Source organism: Candida albicans, chromosome R (genome assembly GCF_000182965.3).
Source record: "Candida albicans SC5314 chromosome R, complete sequence".
NCBI lineage: Eukaryota > Fungi > Ascomycota > Pichiomycetes > Serinales > Debaryomycetaceae > Candida > Candida albicans.
This window is the reverse complement of record NC_032096.1, coordinates 1595313-1617499: the sequence shown is the minus strand read 5'-3', so window position 1 is coordinate 1617499 and position 22187 is coordinate 1595313. Positions and strand designations below refer to the sequence as shown.

Below are 22187 nucleotides of genomic sequence, written 5' to 3'. Positions count from 1 at the left end.
AATAATAGGTGAGACACTTTCGAGGAAAGTAACAGAATATAAAAAAAAAGACGAAAATGACACTTAAACAAATTATGTGTATAAACCAAAGAAAGAAAAAAAAAGTGTAAGTGAAAACAAATATAAAAATATATGGAACACCTTTTATATACATCATTGTGAATCATTCCTACAACTTCTACACTCCAAAAAAATTAATCAATATCTTTGCCATCCTATTTAAAATTTGATCTAAATATTGTTTGATTGAAACGTAACGGGCATCAACTGGCTCAATTTTTCAGACTGTTTTGGGTTTAACAGCGTTTTTTTTAACACGAAGGAGGCTATACCAATATGGATTCACATAATAACATTGACCAATCTGTATCAGAATTGCTTCTGGATCCAGCATCAGTACAACAGCTGTATAATTCACAACTACGAGGTCCAGAATTCGATCAACAACGACAGATCCGCAATCAGGTGCTGCCATTTAATAAGATGACTGACACCATAGATAATGACAATATACCTCTATCGAGTGACTATGACAAGCTATATCAACAGTTCAGTATTCCATCTCAACAACAATATGAAAATAATTCTGATAATGTATACAAAACAAATAATGATTTGGCAGCATTGGCATCACCATTAAATATGGATCTTGATTTGGCTCCATCAGACCAGCAACAACAACCGCAACAATCACAGCAGCAATTTTTAAACGATTTCTCCAATTTGCAACCTCATTTAAATAATTCACAAGAACAAGTTCAGCTAAACGGTTTGACAAGTAATATCCTATCTAATCCACAGATTACGGTTAATATGCCGGGGGCTTATCATCAGAATTATAATTGTGACCAGATGGAAATTGACGACTCACCCCCTTTCACAATTGAACTGGACTTATATTTTGAGCAACAGACAGATAATAATTCAATAGTAACCAGTAATCGGGTACACAACCAACCAGACGTCGAGTCTATGTTCAATAACCAATTATCAGTGCCCAGTCTACAGCGTACGGAATTACTGCCACAGCAACATGAAACAAATGTGACAACTGGTCGTCCCCAAGAATCTGCATTTGGCTCATTTGATAACAATTCGCGTGTCTCGTCATTCGCAAATGTAAATAATGCCGGTACAAATTTGTTTGTCAACGGAAAAGATTTGTACTTTGATGATGAAAGCCATCACCGAACTGGGAGATTACGGAATGGCTCTATTGACAGTTATTATGCTGCTAATGTAATCAACCATCAATTACATTTGCAACAACAAACACAGGCCCAGGCCCAAGCCCATCAGCAACAACAACAACAACTGCAACAGCAACACTCTCCACAGGACCTTGCATCCCACACTAGTTTACCAAGCAAATCAATATATAATGAATTATCACCATTGACAACCACCACCTCAAGAGCTTCTTCAATTCAGTCTGGTCAGCCATCATTTTTTTCTGCGCAACAATATTTCAGCAGAAACTCAATGGATCAAGTGCCCTCCTCATTACACCGTCCGTCTTTTGATTTGTATAATCATCGTCCATCAATAGATAGTCAACATTCGCAACAACTGCAGCAGAGAAATGCCCGTTATACAAGTTTCACAAGTTCAATAAGTAATATTTTACCATTTATGAGTGAAAAGAACACCAACCACAATAATAGGTCTCCACCTACACCCCCTACTTCCACTTCGTCACCACAGAATTTGTTAAGCTCCAATCAATCAAGGCATTTGATTAGAAGTATATTTAAGACCAATCCAACCCCTATTGTATCTGATGCAGGTAATTCTAATGGTAACATTGTTAATGGTGGATCAGGAACAATCGATGCTGAAAATTTGCCTGACGCTCCATATGCAAGTGGTACTATTAATGATTCTGAGTTTTTAATTTTGTCAAGTCCGACTAAAGAAGAACCAGAAGATGAATTAATGCAACCAAAAAAAGTTAAAAAACCGAAAAGAAGTTTGTTTACACGATTCAAGACACCAGTTAAACAGGAGCAACCGGATCTGGAAATGGCCGTGTCTGCTCCTGTAGACGAGCTCAAACCAGATGAAACTGTTATTGACATGGTTGGTAATATTTCTCTGCACCATTCAAGTGGTACTCCATCGATCACTACTGGTGCAGGGGGTAATACATTGGAACACTCGATTTCCGAGTCATCATTTCAAGAGCCAGACTATGCAGCGTTATTTGAAAATGTGGGTAAACGGAAGAACAAGAGCTACAGGAAGCCAAAAGGCAAAACTAAGGAGGAAGAGCAACAACAGCAACAACTACCGTTATCAAGTGGAACAGCTGGTGGTACATCGAGTAACAATTCGACTGGTACAGTTGAAAAAACTTTGTTTTTCAATAAAACTAAAATCAAGAAAGAACCTGCAAGTGAGCGGTCATCGCTATTGGATAATGCCAGTGCTGGTAATGCTAGTGCGTCGTCATCTGAGGCATCACTGATTCAAAATGCTATTGGTTCTGATGATCATAATGGTCCACCATTGACATCTGCACCCACTAGCTCCACATTAGCGAATGCTTCGAAACGCATACTTAGTTCTAAATTGATACTGAAAAAGAAATCAACGTCAAAGTTAAAAGAGTATACTGCTGCAGAATTGGAAGATATGTGTACGGTTTCTTCTTTGGAGACACCAGTAGCCACAATGATTTCAAAAGGAATTGAGGTTGAAGTTGACTTGGCCTCATTGGATCTACCTCCTGACACCAAGATTTTCCCCACGTCTATTATCAACAACAAAAACAGAACTAGGGGCCGAAAAGAAAACAAAGAAGCTGATTTAAGTGACACTTCAAAGATTTATTTGTGTAATTTGTGTCAACGTCGATTTAAACGTCATGAGCATTTGAAACGACACTTTAGATCTTTGCACACGTTTGAAAAACCATACAATTGTGATATATGTCATAAAAAGTTTAGTCGTTCAGATAATCTAAATCAGCATTTGAAAATTCACAAACAAGAAGACGAGAAAGATTGTGCTGATGCTGAAACTGGTGTTGGCATGGATGATGCTTCAGGATAAGAACGGTGTGTCTATTGTCTTTTAATTAGTATTTGTTGGCTGCTCCACAACACTAACTATCAGAGAATAAATATTAATTAATACTGGTAATACGCATAATGACTTGTGTATTATACATCAAATATACAAAAAAGAGGCAACAAAAAAAGGCAATCTCTAACAGAAGTGAACATAGAATTAATAAACTGGCAGTAAATCAAACGATATAAAATAAAAAAGAATAATAGTATAATTTTGAAAAGGGTAAAATGAAATGAACTGAAATGCAATCTTCTCTCCCACTCGAGCAAACACTCTCTCCATGAAAAACCAACTTGTGGCAGAAGTCTATTGCAACATTAAAAACTCCTCAGTAACACTCTTATCTTCCTGTAGCAACTGTTTTTCTATCCTCTCAACCACTGTATCTGTTTTAAGCAATTGTTGTTGAGTGTTATTAGTTCCCTTTTTCTTTGTGGGTTTACTAATAACATTTTTATTCCCACCAACACAAATATTTCGATCCTGATGTTTTCTTAATGCATCTAATCTAGCAAACTCTTTACCACAAGGACATTTGCTATATCTAGCTTCAATGTGCCCTTTCACGTGACGATTCAAATCATGTTGTCTGACAAATCTTTTCGGACAGAATTGACAACCAAATGGACGATCACTTAAATGTGTCTGAATATGACTTCGCACATTGTATCGACGAGTGAATTTTTTCCCACAGTTTTTGTAAGTACAAGTATATATCTTATCCTCATCCGGTCCTGTCCAGTAATTGTCCAATTCACCTGGTGGTAACAATGAAGTCTTTTTGATTCGGCGTCGTGGTGATGATTCTTTGATTTGTTTGTGTAATGGTTGCTTTGAGTTTGGTGATATAACTGGACTCCATTCAATGGTGACAGGGGGTTGCTTTGTGGGAGTGTTTGGTAATTGTTTTTTCAAAGGTGATAAATGCATGGAACCTACATTTGAATTAAGTTGTTTTGCAGGAGACAAATTAAAATTGGAATGTGTAGGTGAGAATTGACTTTGTTGTGAGTAAGGAGTCTTAGTTTGATTTTGGTTCTGGTTCTGGTTCTGGTTCTGGAATTGATTTGGGTGTTGTTGGCGGAGTTGATTGTTTTGGTTGTGAAACTGATGTTGTAGCATTTGCTGTTGCTGTTGAATGTGTTTAATTTGTTGGTAAGTGTTTTGTAATTCAGGTTGATGCTGTTGCTGTTGATGTTGCTGTTGATGTGGTTGTGGTTGTGGTTGCGGTTGTTCAGCTTGTACTGGAAGCTCGTAATACATGGGTGTATAAAAGTTGATATTATTACCCATGGCACCTAAATTCTGGTGAATTGGGGATATCTGTTGCGGTGGTTGCAATCTTCCTGGGGAAGGAGAATGTGGTTCTGGCGATGAGTTCCAATCGGGAGATCCATTAATCAAATTAGGCGGAGTAGGTGGAGGTAAGAAGGTGTTGAAATTGAAATTAGCAGTAAATTCTTTATCCTGTTCATTATTTGGTTGCTGTTGCTGTTGTTGTTGTTTTGGTTGTGGTTGTGGTGTCTTCAATGGTTCTAATTGTTGAGAATCATTTTGTGACTGTAATGGAGGTGTCACTGGTTTCTGTTTTTGATACAGCATTGGCTCTTGTACGGGAATTGGAATATATTTCATATTGTTATTATCTTCCTGTAAAAGTGGCTCAATATCATCCACATATTCAATTTGCTGGGTTTTGTTTAAAGACTGCAAGTATTTTGCAGAGTAAGAATTGCCACCAACTGAATCTGATTTTGGATTGTATGGTATTGGAGATGATGGTGGATACTGCTGGCGTTTGGCAGTCGGAGATGGAGATGGTGGAAATTTGTACGAATTGGGATTTTCATTGGCAACAATGTACTCGTTTGTCTTCTTGTGTGGCTTTCTTTGTTTCATGGTTTGTGGCTGTTGAACAAATGGTGATTGACTAGGAGTGGTTACTCTCTTCAAAGGTGACAGCTGTGTCATCATTCTTTGTTGTTGTTTATGTTTTTCTTCCTCAAGCTCATCCTCCTCAAGCAACAATATTGGTTTTTCCTCAAAATTAAAATCTAAAATATCTTGGGCAGTGTCTGGTAGTGCTGATGTTGGTGTTGGTGTTTGAGAACCTCTTGAACGTTTCAACAACTCACCAGGTGAAACCGATTGTGTATTGATGGCTTTATTGGATTGTTTGCACAAGTCATTGTTGACACCGTTAATGGACAAATCTTTATTATGGTCAGCAAAACCAAAAATTGCTGTTCCACTGTATTGTCTACTGTGAGATTTTGACTTATTTGGTGTGTGTTGGAAATCGTTATTAATGGTATTTTGGGGAATTCCATAACCAGAAGGAACATCTAAATCTTGTAATCCCATCAATGTTTCATTAAACAAAAATTCCATATCATTGGCTTCGGAACTTAAAAATAATTGGTCAAAATTTTCATTAGGAAGAGGGATGGTTGACCCTTTGGTCGAGTAATCATCAAACAAGTCAAATTTATTCATTATAAGACTTGGTTGTGTGCTTCTGAATGAATGGACTTGATTAAAGAAACAAATATATAGGATGGGAAAGCAGTAAAAGGAAATAAAAAAGAGAGAAAGATCAAATAAATTTAAATGGAAAGAAAGATGGTACTTTCGAAAGTTCAGAAATTTCCAATGCATATTTAGTGAAGGAGGTGCAAAAGTTGGGAAAGTAAATGAGAAAAAGAAAAAATGGTAAATAAAATACTTGAAAGGTATTTCCTTTTTAGGATTGATTGTAAACACATCTCATATCATTGCGTTTTTGGGACTGTTGAAATGACGCATTCTGATCAGCAGTTTGAGATAATCCAGAAGTGGAATTTGCAGTAGAATCTTGAGTAGACATGATGAATCTTATATAGAACAGTTAATCAGTATATTAAACTTAGTTATCTAAATCCTAAACTAATGCCAACTTCAGGGAAGTAGGCCCTCTATATATAGTCGGTTAGTAAACTTTAATACAGTACATTTACAACTAGGTTGTACGTTTATAGTCAGTGAGATTTACACCATATAAAGTCATCGGTGGCAAATATACTCGAGTATGACCGTGAAACACAGCCACTCTTGATCATTCCCCAGTATATGATTCTTCTAGCATATTCTACCACATATGTGACTTTCATTTGGACACTTTGGACTTTCACAGTAAAATGACTTTACAGTAGCTTAACGCAGTCATTTGTTAACAGTAATTCATATTTTGTGCATTTCTGCACTACCACTTTATTCATCTAGATCTTTCTGGCAACTTCCATTTGTCGTGTTCTTACGAACTGAACATTACCATATCAACAGGGACAAAGCGAGAAATATCAACAAAACAAAACAGAGAAGAAAAAAGAAAGAAGAAGCTACCTGAAATCGTTTAGGATTGCTAATCATGTGTTCCAACAATGATGACTATGATAGCAACCGTAATTGCAGATATAGCTTGATACTGTAGAGAAAAAGATTATGTGAAATTTGAGTGCAGGCATTTACAGTAATTGACAGATCTCATGCAACCTGTAACAATTGAAAGATGGGGGCATAGACAGAGTTTATTTTGTTAAAGATTAGCTTTGTTACCCTCAGAATGATCTTATTGTAGAAGACTAATTACAAAGAACTACAATTTCTTGTTGTTTAATTCTATTTTCCGTGCCTTCCTCTTTTTCTTCTTTCCTCTTCGTCTTGCACACTACACGTTTTGTGGTACAATTTATTTTAAATTAAACCAAACAATATCACTCTGCTTGAAAGCTCTATCCTAGCTTAATCTACAAAATACTTGGTTTACTGAATATGTATATGTTTAAAATGGCTTATGTAGATGATGACCTATTTTTTTATTCGGAAAAAAAAAATTGTTTAATAAATAACCTTATATCTCTTTTATGAATTTAAACTCTCCTTTGTACTTGTTTGCAAATGCGCTTATTCTAACAACAACATCTTTCTTGGATCTTCAATCAATTCCTTGATGGTTCTTAAGAAAATAACAGCTTCACGACCGTCAACTACTCTGTGGTCGTAAGTCAATGCTAAGTACATCATTGGTCTAGAAACGATTTGTCCGTTAACAGTAACTGGTCTTTCTTTAACACCGTGTAAACCTAATACGGCAGTTTGAGGCATATTGATAATTGGGGTACCGTATAATGATCCAAAAACACCACCATTAGAAATAGTGAAAGTACCACCGGTCATATCTTCCAAAGTCAATTTACCATCTCTGGCTTTCTTACCCAAATTAGAGATTTCCTTTTCAATACCCAAAATAGATAAGGATTCGGCGTTTCTGACAACAGGGGTCACCAAACCTTTTGGAGTGGCAACAGCAATTGAAATGTCGGCATAATCTTTAAAGACCAAAGTGTCATTGTTTTCAATTGCAGCATTGACAGCTGGGATTTCCTTAAGAGCCAAGGCAGAAGCTTTGGAGAAAGCACCCATGAATCCTAACTTGATACCGGTCTTTTCAATAAATTCGTCCTTGTATTTCTTTCTGAAATCCATCAAGTTAGACATGTCAACTTCGTTGAAAGTGGTCAAGGAAGCAGCAGTGTTTTGTGATTCCTTAAGACGTTCAGCAATTCTCAATCTCATTCTGTTCATCTTAACTCTCTCTTCGTTTCTGGAGAAATTGGTGAAAGTTGGAGCACTAGTTGTAGATTGGGTGGCCTTCTTAGATTCTTCTTTCTTTGGTGCTGGTTTTGATTCCTTCTTTGGTTCCTCTTTCTTAGTTTCTTCCTTCTTTGGTGCGGCAGCTGGAGCAGATTCTTCTTTAGCCTTTTCGGGGGCTTCTTCTTTCTTAGCTGGAGCTTCAGATGCAGATGCACCGCCGGCTGGGGCGTCACCTTCTTCCATCTTAATGATTTCTTGGCCAACTTCAACAGTGGCATCAACATCAACTAAAAATTCAGTAATAGTACCTGACACTGGAGCATTGACTTCAACATCGATTTTATCGGTTTCAATGGTGGCAATCGTTTCGTCTTGGCTGACAAAATCCCCAACCTCTTTGTTGAAGGCGGCTAAAGTACCTTCGGTAATAGATTCAGCCATATCTGGCACTTTGACAGAAACACTGGCATATCTTTGGAAAGTCAAGAATGGTGTTGGTCTATAGCTCGAAGTGTTTTTAATATGGAGGGATCTCACTGAACTGGCATTGGCGATTTTCAAAGCAGACTTGGCAGCGGTTGGTCTGGCTAAAGCTGTAGTACGCTTCAATGATGATTTAATAGATCTTGATAACATGGTGATGAATTACCAGAGTGGTATAAAAAAAAGTCTAGTTTTAATTGGGAAAATTCACTTGTTCAACAACAATAAAAGAAAAAAAATTCTGATGGAGTTTCAATGCTTTTTCTGTTGTGTCGTTTTTTTTTTGGCTTAGTTTAACGGTGTGGGTATTTGAAAGAAATTATTATTTCAAAGAAATTATGCTCACTTCGAATGCGTTGGCACCAAGAAACCGGAGTAATTAGGGCGGGCGTCCAAGTCTCGGCTTAAAAATCTATTGCCTCTCGTTTTTTGTTGAAAAAATATTTTATTTGGGGGACATTCTTTATGGCCCCGGCTAGTCAGGAAACTTTTGAGGGGAAGATGAGTTGGGAATCATCATAGACCAATAATTTATTCCGGTGCTTTGATTGGTTCAAAGATCCCGGGGAAACAGGAAATGCGAAAAAAGAAAGTCGTGCATATTAATGCCTATCGGATATATTTTTGAAGTCCGTGGCAACTCATACTAACAAATCCTTTGTAGAGGGTTGGTTTAAGCGAGAAACTTTGTGAGCTCTAACCTACATTGATAGAGCCTTCATTTAGATTTCAAGAAAGGGGATTTTGCAACCAGATTATACTAAAGTAGGTGTATTACTGCTTGGTATGCTTTATTGTTTTGGTCCTGTAGATTTTTCTTCTTACTATCAGAAATAAGTAAAAACTTATAGGTTTTGGAAGCAGTATTTGATCTGAAATTTGAGCAAAATTTTATATTAATATTTTGCTGCAACAAAATACTACCAAAACCATACTTTCTATAATGTCATTACAATATGGAACTAAAACTAGACGCCAACGTATTATTGATCTAGCTATTCTCATGTAAACTGCTGCTTTGTAATTGAAGCAACTTCTTGGATGGCTGATTACTGCAAAAATGTGTCAGATGAGCTGGAGTCACCTACACAGTCCCCTTCTCAAAAATGATACTAAAACCAAAATAATTTAACCATTTCATGTATATACATGTATAAGAATTGGCTTTGCTATGAAAGTTCAAATCATTAAAAACAAAATTATTGCAAAAAAAATTAGTATTGATATATGGATATGACAATATTTGAGCATTACCACACATCAAGAAGCGCCTAGCTAGCTCAATCGGCTTAGAGCGTGAGACTTTTAATCTCAAGGTTGCGGGTTCGAGTCCCGCGTTGGGCTTTTATTTTTATTTTTTAAACTTGCAGCTTTCCTATGAGCTCCGAGCAGATCAGTCATTGTACTTAGACCCTTCGGAGATTGCTTAACGGAGATAGAATAAGTAAACAGACGTAGTCATTTATTTTTACTTTTCACCAGTATGTTTTTTTTTGCCACGGACATGGAAATAGTAAACAACTGTATTTTAAGGTGATTACAAATCGACTCCAGTGTCAGGCATAAATACCTGCCCGGAATAGTCAGGAGGAGGCGAGAAAGTGGTCGTGCACTCTGTGAAATTCGGACATATATATTGCAGTTGTCGGACACCTCTCAAGCATTCGCACACACTCGCACATTGTATTTTTTTCTTGCTGGGAAAAATTTAATTTGTCAGAAACTCATCAAAGAATCAACTCAGAGAGACCGGACTAAAGATTCTATAAATATTCTTTCTTTCTGTTCACATTATATATTCTTCTCAACAAATGTTAAGATCATTCAAATCTATTCCAGCCAATGGAAAATTGGCCCAGTTTGTTAGATATGCATCAACCAAGAAATACGACGTTGTTGTCATTGGTGGTGGACCAGGTGGGTACGTTGCTGCCATCAAGGCCGCTCAATTAGGATTAAACACTGCCTGTATTGAAAAAAGAGGTGCATTGGGTGGTACTTGTTTGAATGTTGGTTGTATCCCATCCAAATCTTTATTGAACAACTCCCATTTATTACACCAAATCCAACACGAAGCCAAAGAAAGAGGTATTTCCATCCAAGGTGAAGTTGGCGTTGATTTTCCAAAATTGATGGCTGCCAAGGAAAAAGCCGTCAAACAATTGACCGGTGGTATTGAAATGTTGTTCAAAAAGAACAAGGTTGACTACTTGAAAGGAGCCGGTTCTTTTGTTAACGAAAAAACCGTCAAAGTCACTCCAATTGACGGCAGCGAAGCACAAGAAGTTGAAGCCGACCACATCATCGTTGCTACTGGGTCTGAACCAACTCCATTCCCAGGTATTGAAATAGATGAAGAAAGAATTGTCACTTCTACTGGTATTTTATCATTGAAAGAAGTACCAGAAAGATTAGCCATCATTGGTGGAGGTATCATTGGTTTGGAAATGGCTTCCGTTTACGCAAGATTGGGCTCTAAAGTCACTGTTATCGAATTCCAGAACGCTATTGGTGCCGGTATGGATGCTGAAGTTGCTAAACAATCTCAAAAATTATTGGCCAAACAAGGTTTGGACTTCAAATTAGGTACAAAGGTTGTTAAAGGTGAAAGAGATGGTGAAGTGGTCAAGATCGAAGTTGAAGATGTCAAATCCGGTAAAAAATCTGACCTTGAAGCCGATGTCTTGTTGGTTGCCATTGGTAGAAGACCATTTACTGAAGGTTTGAACTTTGAAGCCATTGGTTTAGAGAAAGATAACAAGGGAAGATTGATTATTGACGACCAATTCAAGACTAAACATGACCACATCAGAGTTATTGGGGATGTCACATTCGGTCCTATGTTGGCCCACAAGGCTGAAGAAGAAGGTATCGCTGCTGCTGAATACATCAAGAAAGGTCACGGTCATGTAAACTATGCTAACATCCCTTCTGTTATGTATACTCACCCAGAAGTTGCCTGGGTTGGTTTAAACGAAGAACAATTGAAAGAACAAGGCATCAAATACAAAGTAGGTAAATTCCCATTCATTGCCAACTCCAGAGCTAAAACCAACATGGACACTGATGGTTTCGTGAAATTCATTGCTGATGCCGAAACCCAAAGAGTGTTGGGTGTCCACATTATTGGTCCAAATGCAGGTGAAATGATTGCTGAAGCTGGTTTGGCCTTAGAATATGGTGCTTCCACCGAAGACATTTCAAGAACATGTCATGCTCATCCAACTTTATCTGAAGCTTTCAAGGAAGCTGCTTTGGCCACCTTTGATAAGCCAATCAACTTTTAAAAGTGATACTGAATACAACAGTAATGAAAAGTAAATACTAAAATAATTTGATTTGATTTTTTTTACTTTTTTTTCACTCTTTTGCTCTCATTTTTAAGGTTATCTAAATACTGAATTATCTGAGCCATATAAGACAATCACATCTATACATAAATACACAAATAATAACACATATATATTTATTTTGATCAGTTTGCCAATTGTAATAATGATGATGGAGTGTCCTACTACTAGTAACGTTATAGCTTTGCGCACAATTTCCTGCACATGGATCACTATACTCAAAACATTTTTTGACCTGAAAATTTTTATTTCAAGCCCAAGTCGTTGAAATATTTATAGACCTTTCTCTTTTAATCAACCCTATCACCACAAAGATGCCCAAGGTATTCACTATTCAAAAAAATGTTGCCTCCCACAAGAAAATGATATATAAAAACTTGTGTGCCAATTTGATTCGTCATGAGTACATAGTGACCACTTCTGCCAAAGCCAAAGCAGCTCAACCATATATCGAAAAGTTTTTGGCCAATACCATCAAACAGAATAAAGAATTACCCGAAGCCGTCACCAATTTAGAAGACAAATTGAAGAGCATCAAGGCACTAAGCTATTTACAACCACCAGACAGAGTAGAGTGTGGACTGAAAATGCTTGAAGACATCATCAATAGGTATCCACAAAGAACTCATGGGTTTACCAGGGTGATAAAATTAGAACCAAGATTAGGAGACGACAAAGCTCCTATGAGTGTAATAGAGCTTGTGGATTCCAATTATGAGATCAAATTGTGGTATACTGCTAAAACTGTGGCCAGATTGGAATTACAAGGAATCGAATTAGATGATATCACTGAATTGAACATTAAAAAATTAACGCAATATAGAGTCAACGGGGAACAAGTATTTAGGGAAGCAGTTGAGACATGTAAAAAAGAATTTTTCAATGTTGCTGAAGAAACGGGCGAGGTTCCAGAAGAAATTAAGAGTGACTTGTCCAACTTACCAAACATGTCAAGACACCTGGGTGAATTAAAGGGTAAATTATTAGTGTCTAAGCAGTTTAAAACCAAACCAAGACCAGAAAGACAAAGCATTAATATCCCACAATCTCCATTTTTGAAACAACAACAAGAACAAAAATAGACATAGCGGGATTATATACTTGTAAATATATTAGTTTTGTAAATATAATCGTTTGAAATGAAAAGAAAAAGTGAAAACGCATTAACTAACAATATTGTCCAGGGTAAAAAAAAAACACGAAAAGATTGTAAATCAAAAAGTAATCCATCAAAACAAGAGAGTTAACGAACTTTCATAATACAACAAAGAGCCCCTTCGCTAATGTGGTTTTCTAAAACTAACTTTCCCGTTGAAGGGAAAACAGCATTAATTGTGGGTGCATCCCAGGGAATAGGAGTTAACTTAGCCGAAAGATTATATGAGAAAAACTGTTCAACAATATTAGTTGCAAGAACAGAATCAAAGCTACAACACCAAATTCAAAACATCAAAGAAAAATACCCCGAGTCTTCTGCCAAGATATCATATGCAGTTGCAGATGTGTCAAATTACGACGAATGCACTAGATTATGGCGAACAATCGATCCTGCTGATCCAGATATACTCTTTTGTTGTGCTGGTTCTTCAATACCCAAATTGTTTCAAGATTTAACTAAAGTAGACATTGAACTGGGGATAGACATCAATTACAAGACAGTTATAAATGTAGTCCACACAGGATTCAAACATGCTTTATCTAATAACACAGATAATTTGGAGCCACACAATTTCAAAAAGAGAAGCGTCGTATTGTTCAGCTCAGTCGTCAGCTTTTTCCCCTTTATAGGCTACTCGCAATATGCCCCCATGAAGTCTGCAATTGAATCATTATCCATTATTTTACGCCAAGAGTTGTCACCATACAACTATCGTGTCACATGTGTTTTCCCTGGGAATTTCCAAAGCGAAGGATTTGAAGAAGAACAAAAGACCAAACCTGATATCACCAAGAAAATTGAGGGTCCCAGCAATCCTATCCCTGGAGATGAATGTGCTAGGTTGATAATAGATCAATTAGACAAAGGATATGATTCGATAACTACGGATTTTATCGGGTGGTTTTTGGGCTGTTCTGTTTTAGGCATTTCTTCACCACGACAATGGGGGTTTTTCCAGATATTGGTGAGTTTCATTGTGCTGCTCATTGCTCCAATTGCAAATTGGTTCATTAACAGAGATATAAAAAACTCGTTCAAGAAGACAAAAAAGGAATAATTATTTTAATTTCTGTATTTATTACAATAATAAGTAGTTTAACAAACTAAAAAAGCAACGAAGTACCTTTAGTCATCTCTTATTTCTTTTCTTCAGCCTTCTTGGCAACAGATTCAGCAATTCTATCAGTCCATTGGTTTACTTTAGCATCAATATCTAAACCCATTTTATACCAATTGAGACTATACACCCAGTTCACCATGGTTATGATTTCTTCATTCCAAATATCCTTACAAGTTTCAGCAAAATTCACTCGAGATTGATATTTGACATGTGAGTCTGGAACGTAATTTTCACGCAATTTGGCATCAGCATCACTTAAAATTCTATTATTGATGATATAGTCCGATTGACGTAAATTTTGTGAGATGAATTGTTGGTTTTTGTTAATATATTGACTCGTGGAATACGCCAAAGACGATGTTAGCAATACACCTCCTAAGAAACCATGAATTCTACCCATTTCGTTTTGAATATTTATGTTTTTTTTTAAAACCCCCACTAAACTAGTATATGTGGTGGAACAGAATTATCTTCAGTATAAAGTTGTCAATGTACCTAAAACAAAAGTCACATTTTGTTCGCATTTGATACACCAGCGAACAATCTGATTTGATAGACATGATTTATTGGACCAAACCGCACGCACAAAAATTCCTGCCTTCAACAAAACCTGTACCAAACCACACATCTTTGGCTTTTGTTGTTATTCTCTTTCTTTTTGAATTTGTGCTATAGATTAACTTTCATTGGGTTCTATTAATTTGAGAACTACTCATATATTTGCCGAGCCAAAATAAAATCAGAGTAGACTATATTTAAATGCCTAACTAATCTAATTACTATATCTGTGCCCTTGCAACAGACTTTACTGAGGTTTGCATAAAATTCAACCGCTGTTGCCCACTTCGACTCTCCTTCTCATGACTTGATAAATTCTTATAAAACTCAATAACCTTCCGGTGCGATGCAACTTTCGATCTATTGAAATTTAAAACTTGCAACCCTGCTCTCGATACCGCTCTAGATAATGCCACATATGCTTGTCCGTTCTCAAAAATCTTTTTCATATCAACAACAACCTTCGACAACGTTTGCCCCTGAGACTTGTGAATGGATAACGACCAAGCTAATATTAACGGGAACTGTATACGCGACACCAAAACTGTACCATCTTCGTCTTCGGTTGTCCATTGCTCTGGCTCAACAACAACCGTTCGGAAAGTGATTCCATCCGGCAACAAAAATTTGACCAAAGGGTATTTCTTATTTTTGTAGTCTTTCATCAAGTCATCTTTTAATTTTGATTTACGTTTACTGCTTTCCAGTTCCTCTTCAACTTTTTGTGAAAGCTGACCCGTGAATAAAACTTGTTCTGCAATAGGTGCATCCTCTTTGACAACTTTCTTGGGTTTTTGAAAATCATTGAAAATATAATCGTTCAAACCAGATACTTCATCGGACGTCTCTGTAGATGGGTTTTCTTTGGATTCTGATTTCATATAGGTATCCCTATCAACAAAATCAATTACTTTTCCCAAGGTTCCATTGACTAGCTGATCGTCAAAATTTTTAATACACATTACTTGGGCACCGACTTTTAAGTTTAGCACTTGAGGCGCAAGAAAGTTCGTTAGCACTTGTGTTTTTTGGGGCTCAGGTAATATTCCAGTATCAACTGAGTTATAAACAACTACATCACCCTGGATTGTATTCAATTTTCTCGAATTTGCCATGTCTACTTCATACCTAGTAGCATACAATTCTGAAGGGACTATCCCTTCTGGACATTTTAATGGACGGGAAAGACGACAAAAATCCCTAGCCGTATCGTCAGGTACATTCCCATCTCTGAGATTATTCAACATATTGATAAAACGCTGATCACCTTTTTGACGGAAAATCTCTTTCAATGTAATAGTTCGCTGAATAGTTTCCTTCCAAGCCGACGATTCAAAGGCAAAAAACACTTCAACATCATCTAATTCAGTACCATCATGCGCAGTCTTTTTGACGACCGGTGGTAATTGATAAAAATCACCACAAGCTACTAGTTGAATTCCACCGAATGGTCGATTATTTCGTCTGAGATTCTTGGCAATTTCATTCAACTTATTTAACAAATGTCCATCAACCATGGAAATTTCATCAATTATCAAAACCCTTGTTTCACGCCATCTGGTAAAAGCCTTCTTATTTCTTTTGATCTTTTTTATCAAGTTTTCGACTTTACCTTGTCCTAAACCAAACCCAGCAAAACTGTGGAGAGTAATACCTCCAATATTACAAGCAGCTAGACCGGTAGAAGCTGTCACCGCAACACCCTTGGGATATTTATCACGTAAAGATTTGATTATACTTCGTAGCAACACCGATTTACCGGTACCTGCCGACCCTGTGTAAAATAGGGATACCCCCAGTAGCACTTGTTTCAATACATATTCTTGTTCATTTGACAAAATGATTGGCTTCACATTTTTTGCTTCAGATTGTGCTTCATTAATGCCTTCCGTTTTCTCAAGTTTGTGATAACTACGGTCAGATGGATTGCTAAAAGGTACTCCTGGTTTCTGTGTTGCCAATAATATTGTGTGATGACTATTCCCCTTCTTGGTATCTGACCCTTGATTCGTGATGGGACGAGTTGAGTAGTTTCTTCGGAATTGGGTAGGCACCTTGAATGGATTACGCACTTGGGATACGGTCATTGGTGGAGATGACGATTGTGAGGCAGATGAGACATTTTGTTCGGCTTTAGATTTGGGTCCAGGATTGGCACCCACACCTTGGTTTTGTATTTGTGATGGGGATGAAAATGACGATGTAATTCTGAATGGCGATGCGTTGTCAGCTTGCACTTTATTAGGAGAGCCTTCAAGTATATCAACACCAGAACCAGATTCCCTGATTAGGTAATGGGATGGGCTCGGCGACGACGTTTTTATATACTTGCAATATTTCTTCCCTGCTGATTTTGAAGGTGTACTCAGGTTTTTCATTGATTTTGCAATTGGTTTCTTTAGCGGAGTTGATGCAGTTCTCTTTATACAATTAGTGTTATTACCAGTTATTTCTTCAGCTGCTTTTAGAGCTTCCATGAAATCATCATCCATATCACTAAATTCAAACGTCGACGATAGTGAGTCATCATCAACATTGTCATTCTGGTCTGGATCTTTTCGTATTTGCATCCTTTTATTAGTCTCAGTTGGTCTAGGTGATTTTTGAATCTGTTGTTTTTCTATTTGCAAAATCAGGTTTTTCGTGACAGGGCTTCCATTATACACATGGCTTTGCCCTTTCAGTAGATCATCAGATTCCTTAATCTCACTATCACTGAAGGGGTCGTCGTTATCTAGAAACTCTATCAATGCCAGGTCTAATTCGCTTTCCAACATGAATTGTTTGGATCCACAAGGACACGTAGGTCTGATATGATTTGTGTCTTGTATGTTAATTCTACTATTGATATAATTTAAACTATGAAGTGTTCGTAAATGATGAATTCTATTTCTAATGGAATAAGTTGCTAGTCGGATTATTGATTTGTTTGCATTAAGCATATACAACTGATGATTTCTCTAGTAACAATTTCCAAATTAATGTTAATGAGAGTATATTTTCCTCTTGTTATTGATACTATGGTTGCCGCAAGCTACTATCTCTATGTTTGTTCTATTGCCACTGATTGGTAAAAATATTTGATTTGATTGCCGTGGCAGCACAGTGTTTGGTGTATATAGTTGAAAATTGTAAAATGTATTGTGATGGGTCTACTGTCCAAACAAAAAAAAAATTATTACCTAGAAAAAGGAAAAAAAAGACGCCAAATATTTTATTAGTATTAGGATTCCATTAGTATTTCTTTTCAGCGCGCATATTTCACAAGTGAAGAAAAGAGAGAGAAAAAAAAGGAGCACAAAATATACATATAACATGTTATAAACTAAAAAGTCTCACAGCTGTTGATTAGCACCAATAGCCCAACCAAGACCAGAAACAAATAAGTTTGATAATTTTTCACTTGCATTGTTAGTAGTCTTACTTGCATCACTGATTATTTCTGTGGCCAAGTTACCAATATTTTCCAAATGTTTCTTTGAGTGTTTGAATTGCGAGTTTTCATTATCAAACCTTTCTTTCACAGCTTCAATGTTATTTTCTAAACTATGTCTCTGAATTTTATCGTTTAACGACATCCATTGAGCCAAGACAACTTTGCTATTTTCCTTTAATTGCAAATTGAGAATAGTCAAGGATAGAATCTCTCTCTGTTTAGTCAATATGCCCAAGTCCACTTGTTCTCCAGAGTTCTCAAACCACAGAGGAGAGACGTATTTTCCAACTTGATAAAACGTCAACCACAAGTCATCTATTTGAGAGCTATCTTCTTTGCCATCCAAGTAATCAAACAATTCCAAACTCTGCTTGTAGGCGTAGTTGAAATTATTATCAATTAAAGCACTTTCGATACAAGCGGTTTTGAGTTTATTAAAATAATAATTATCTGCATGTTGTTTGCCATCCTTGTGGTTATCATCGTTATAAAACAATATCATATCATTTAAGATTCGGTATAACTTATCAAAGGCCAAATATGACTTTGGGTTTTGCTCCAATACAATATTGATTAGCTTCAATATGTTGCCATTTGCAAAGTTAATAATTAATTGCTGCGGAGTGTAAGGCTGGTTTCGATTTAGAAGTTTAAACCTTTTTAGAGCATTTATGGCTTTGAACAAATGCTTGAACTTGACAATATCACGATGGTTATCTTCTGCCAAATCTTTTTCGAGGACCAATTTATCAAACAACTTCAAACATAGCTCTGCATTATGAAGCAGTCCAGATTTATCATTCAAGCTGTTCGCATGGTTCATACAATCCCAAAATTTATCTAATACAACATCATATAGTTCATTAACAGTAATATCACCTAACTTTTTTTCAAAATATACCTCATCGACTACGTCAAACAAGTTTGCAAGTAAAAACCTTTCGATAACAGTGGCAGAAATTCTTTCATTAAAAATAAAATTCTTCTGGAAGAGGGCTATTGAATTTAATAACTGCTTCCAGTTGGAGGCGTTTATGTTGTTGGTGATTTTCAAAATTTCTCTTTTTGTATCCATCTCTTTATTTTGGTACTTGAGTTGGAAATATTTCTTTATAGTAAGCCTATTAATAGGTAATAATTTCTGGCAAGTTTCTATAACTTGTCTTAAATATGCAATAGCTCCGATCTGGAACAATGGAGAAATGGGATTTGTGGCTGATTGGAACTCCTTCAAGTTATGGCAGTCAAAGGGAATGTCTTTATAATCAATATCAGGCAATCGCAACTCCTCAGTATGTATATCAAAGAGTGTTATGGTGTCAATTATCAAATCATATATTTCCACAAGTTCAATCGTCGACACAGAATCAGTGTCTTCTTTGAATCCATAAAAATAACATGCACTCAAGAATGAGTTTAAAATTATCTGGTAATCCTTAAGGTCGTAGTGGTGGTGAATACATTTCAAACATACATGCCAAAACTGGTATTTTCTAACAACACTCTCAACAGGTTTGGAACAGTAACCGTTTTCATTATCAAATAACCACTCATTTAATGGGTGGAGATCTTTACCATAATAATCAACGATTGGAAATATCACATTTTTAAACCAGCCTTCATTGTTAAGAATTTTTTCTGTCTTTAACGGACCAAGCAAAAGATGCAATCTCAGTGAATAAGAACTTTCAGGAGAAAGGTAGCTGTTAAGTGTATTGGTACTATAGGCCAAACCAAAATGACTGTAATAGTACTTATATGGAAGTATTATTCCTTTAAACCAAGTATTGAATTTTGGAAATGAAACATTCTCAAATAGTGGTAAAATGTCATTTATATCTTGGTAAAACTGGGATAAATAAAATGATTTGGCACAAATAAACGACAAGAATAACTCATCATCATCATCATCATCATTATCAGCAGCGGCACTGAAATCCAATATACCTAGTGATTGACATTTTATATTAGTGTCGACTAATAACTCGTTTGCTGTTGCCTTTAATGAAACAGTATTTGCTATGTCTGACTTCAAGCTTAGGGAAAACTCTTCAAGGTCAAAACCATCTTCATCGGTGGATTCAATTTCACTCTGTGTAGAGTAAATTATCAATTTTGCTAGTTTTATTATATCCTGTAGTGGTATATTTAACGGGTATGAGTAGATCAATAGTGTTTTCAATATGTTTGCTCTTGTTGTTATCTTTAAGCAATCAAAGTTTGACGACAACACTTTTGCTGATAACAATCGAAAATATGCATTAATGTTGTGGACATTATTATTTGACGTTAGCAATTGAATAGTATAAACGTATAAGTTGGCATCCACCGTTTCGTATATCAGGTCGTTCATCCTTGTTAAAGAGGAAACTGTACGGTGTTCTTTTTTTTCATCACAACAAGACTTTTTATGTACTCGCTTGCTCGCGAGTGTAGAGAAATATTACTTCTATATGCACGTGACTCGATAAATTGTTTTCTTGTATTATAACATGGTAGGAGAGTCTGGTGCTGTAGTGACTATTATGAACAGACGCTTAATTGAGCTATATGCTATAAACACCGTAAAGCCAATTCAAAACAAAATAGGCAAGAAGATCAAACCATTTATCATCTAATAATTCTTGTATAGGTTTTGAGAAACTGCTGATGATTTCTTCAATTTATTATAACCACCACCATTTTATTTCAAACAGTTCACAACTTTTTGATTTTATATTATATGTTCCCCTACTACCGTTATCAGTGGAAATATCGGGTGAATTACAAGAGTTGTGTTTACTTATAAGAAGCAGAAATACAGATCACAATGAGAAACCTGAAAAATGAGAAGCTGGACGATACAAACAAAAAAAAATAAACAATATTAATAACACTATGGAGTATCCACCCTGTTCAAACTAGCAAATTTACATAAGCACGTCATCAAGCATCAAATGTCAAGTAATCCTGCTAAACATATTGGCATCAAGCAACAAAAGTTGATAGAGGAAAGTATAAAGAACTATGTGGTATACTATGACAAAACTTTCAGTCTGTATTTAAAATTACGAAGTGACATATTAGAGCTTCACAATACTGTGCGTTTATTATCAACTCACAAAGAGAAAAGAAACACTTCAAATCCAGATGATAATGAAACTAAAGAGGAAGTTAGTACAGCAGAAGAAAACAGCATCAGCAAGGATGAAATCGAACCTGACAATATTAAAATAGACGAAGCAGATGCCGAGTCGTTCAAAAATAAGCTAGCGGAGGCTGCAGTTAGATTAGAACAATTGAAATTTGAGGCAGACAAAGTTCAGATCACCTATGAATCATATTTGAATGAGTTAAGAAATATTTTGGCGATCGAGTCTCGCAAGCATGCAGAAGGTTACCAACCTGAAGTTCTAACAGACGCAAAGAATAAATTGAGCTCACTAGTTAACCAAGAGACGGAATTGAATGCCAAAATCGACGACATAAAAACCGTGCAGAAGCCTTTATTAGACAAAGTCACTAACCTTGTCAGCAATTTTAATTCAAACATTACTAGTTCCACAGCACGGGTGATTCATCCATCCCTATTACGTAATATTGATGATGAAGGTACAGAGAACAGTGTCCAAGTCAACTACAACCACTTGGTATTTGCCAAACTGGATATTAGCCGATTTTTTGCGGAGAGGACGGCAGTTAGTGAATTAAATGATGTTCTTTTATCACAAGTACACGATATTTTAGAGAGTAACAGCAGAGTATTTGACAAAGTTGAGACTCAAAGTTCAAGCGAGGATTCGCAAAAGCTACTTTACAAATTGGCAAGATCAAGTTTACACGATATTAATCAAAATACAGACTTGGATGAGTATGATGATTTGATTGATAAAGCTATTAAGGATATTTCTATATCGTACCAAGAGAACCAAGTTATCAAGGCTCAATGGTCCAAACATGCACGCAAAGTTGAAAAGATCAAGCATATATTGGAAGAACAAGATGAAGATGGCGACATAGAAATGATCTAAGCTTATGCTTCTATGTTGTTTTTATTACCAATTATAATTACTTTTTTGTATTATATTTCTTTAAGTATTTACTGTATTGGACTTATTAAAATAACTGAATCTCCTCTAACAAATACCATGGCAGTCTTTTTCACTATAGGTTCTTCAGAAGTGTTCTCACTATCATCGTCTTCATTGGATGTGTATATCGTTTCCTCAGCATCACTCAATACCATATTGCAATGACTGTCATAACCTTGTAACTTTCCTTTCAATTCTCTTGCACCTCTTAATTTAACTAAAACATATTCATCTAGCTGGAAACGAATTAAGTCCAATGGTTGCTGGTCTTGTTGTTGTTCGGCTTGTATTGTTGACATGAGGT

At 36.2% G+C, this 22187-nt stretch overlaps 11 protein-coding genes and 1 non-coding gene across 12 annotated transcripts, besides 1 other annotated feature; 6 read left to right on the top strand and 6 right to left on the bottom strand. All coding sequences in view use genetic code 12, as the record gives it.

Moving 5' to 3' along the window:
* Positions 1–336: 336 nt before the first annotated feature.
* On the top strand, positions 337–3054 carry MNL1 (Mnl1p; the record flags this gene model as incomplete). The annotated part of the gene is made up of 1 exon (XM_707235.2): positions 337–3054. One exon carries the CDS (start codon positions 337–339, stop codon positions 3052–3054), a length of 2718 nt encoding a protein of 905 aa, XP_712328.2.
* A 327-nt stretch (positions 3055–3381) lies between these two features.
* On the bottom strand, positions 3382–5733 carry ACE2 (DNA-binding transcription factor; the record flags this gene model as incomplete). Its single annotated transcript, XM_707238.2, has 1 exon — positions 3382–5733. The coding sequence occupies one exon, from the start codon at positions 5731–5733 to the stop codon at positions 3382–3384; it is 2352 nt and encodes a 783-aa protein (XP_712331.2).
* A 131-nt stretch (positions 5734–5864) lies between these two features.
* Positions 5865–6395: a long terminal repeat ((kahu-Ra) Long terminal repeat (LTR) associated with the transposon Tca15; about 531 bp long, 17 copies per genome).
* A 622-nt stretch (positions 6396–7017) lies between these two features.
* Positions 7018–8343, bottom strand: KGD2 (alpha-ketoglutarate dehydrogenase; the record flags this gene model as incomplete). The annotated part of the gene is made up of 1 exon (XM_707240.2): positions 7018–8343. The coding sequence occupies one exon, from the start codon at positions 8341–8343 to the stop codon at positions 7018–7020; it is 1326 nt and encodes a 441-aa protein (XP_712333.2).
* A 1116-nt stretch (positions 8344–9459) lies between these two features.
* Positions 9460–9534, top strand: tK(UUU)2. The gene has a single exon. It is a non-coding gene; the product is annotated as a tRNA-Lys (tRNA).
* Positions 9535–10001: 467 nt separating this feature from the next.
* Positions 10002–11477, top strand: LPD1 (dihydrolipoyl dehydrogenase; the record flags this gene model as incomplete). The annotated part of the gene is made up of 1 exon (XM_707241.2): positions 10002–11477. The coding sequence occupies one exon, from the start codon at positions 10002–10004 to the stop codon at positions 11475–11477; it is 1476 nt and encodes a 491-aa protein (XP_712334.1).
* Positions 11478–11854: 377 nt separating this feature from the next.
* MRPL8 (mitochondrial 54S ribosomal protein bL17m) lies at positions 11855–12622 on the top strand (the record flags this gene model as incomplete). Its single annotated transcript, XM_707243.1, has 1 exon — positions 11855–12622. The coding sequence occupies one exon, from the start codon at positions 11855–11857 to the stop codon at positions 12620–12622; it is 768 nt and encodes a 255-aa protein (XP_712336.1).
* A 201-nt stretch (positions 12623–12823) lies between these two features.
* Positions 12824–13756, top strand: KSR1 (3-dehydrosphinganine reductase; the record flags this gene model as incomplete). Its single annotated transcript, XM_707245.2, has 1 exon — positions 12824–13756. The coding sequence occupies one exon, from the start codon at positions 12824–12826 to the stop codon at positions 13754–13756; it is 933 nt and encodes a 310-aa protein (XP_712338.2).
* A 79-nt stretch (positions 13757–13835) lies between these two features.
* On the bottom strand, positions 13836–14219 carry CAALFM_CR07370WA (uncharacterized protein; the record flags this gene model as incomplete). Its single annotated transcript, XM_707246.1, has 1 exon — positions 13836–14219. One exon carries the CDS (start codon positions 14217–14219, stop codon positions 13836–13838), a length of 384 nt encoding a protein of 127 aa, XP_712339.1.
* A 379-nt stretch (positions 14220–14598) lies between these two features.
* PIF1 (DNA helicase) lies at positions 14599–17319 on the bottom strand (the record flags this gene model as incomplete). The annotated part of the gene is made up of 1 exon (XM_707247.2): positions 14599–17319. The coding sequence occupies one exon, from the start codon at positions 17317–17319 to the stop codon at positions 14599–14601; it is 2721 nt and encodes a 906-aa protein (XP_712340.2).
* A 393-nt stretch (positions 17320–17712) lies between these two features.
* CAALFM_CR07350WA (uncharacterized protein) lies at positions 17713–20166 on the bottom strand (the record flags this gene model as incomplete). The annotated part of the gene is made up of 1 exon (XM_707248.2): positions 17713–20166. One exon carries the CDS (start codon positions 20164–20166, stop codon positions 17713–17715), a length of 2454 nt encoding a protein of 817 aa, XP_712341.2.
* Positions 20167–20749: 583 nt separating this feature from the next.
* CAALFM_CR07340CA (uncharacterized protein) lies at positions 20750–21823 on the top strand (the record flags this gene model as incomplete). The annotated part of the gene is made up of 1 exon (XM_707249.2): positions 20750–21823. One exon carries the CDS (start codon positions 20750–20752, stop codon positions 21821–21823), a length of 1074 nt encoding a protein of 357 aa, XP_712342.2.
* Positions 21824–21891: 68 nt separating this feature from the next.
* Positions 21892–22182, bottom strand: SMX4 (U4/U6-U5 snRNP complex subunit; the record flags this gene model as incomplete). The annotated part of the gene is made up of 1 exon (XM_019475553.1): positions 21892–22182. The coding sequence occupies one exon, from the start codon at positions 22180–22182 to the stop codon at positions 21892–21894; it is 291 nt and encodes a 96-aa protein (XP_019331098.1).
* Positions 22183–22187: the final 5 nt, after the last annotated feature.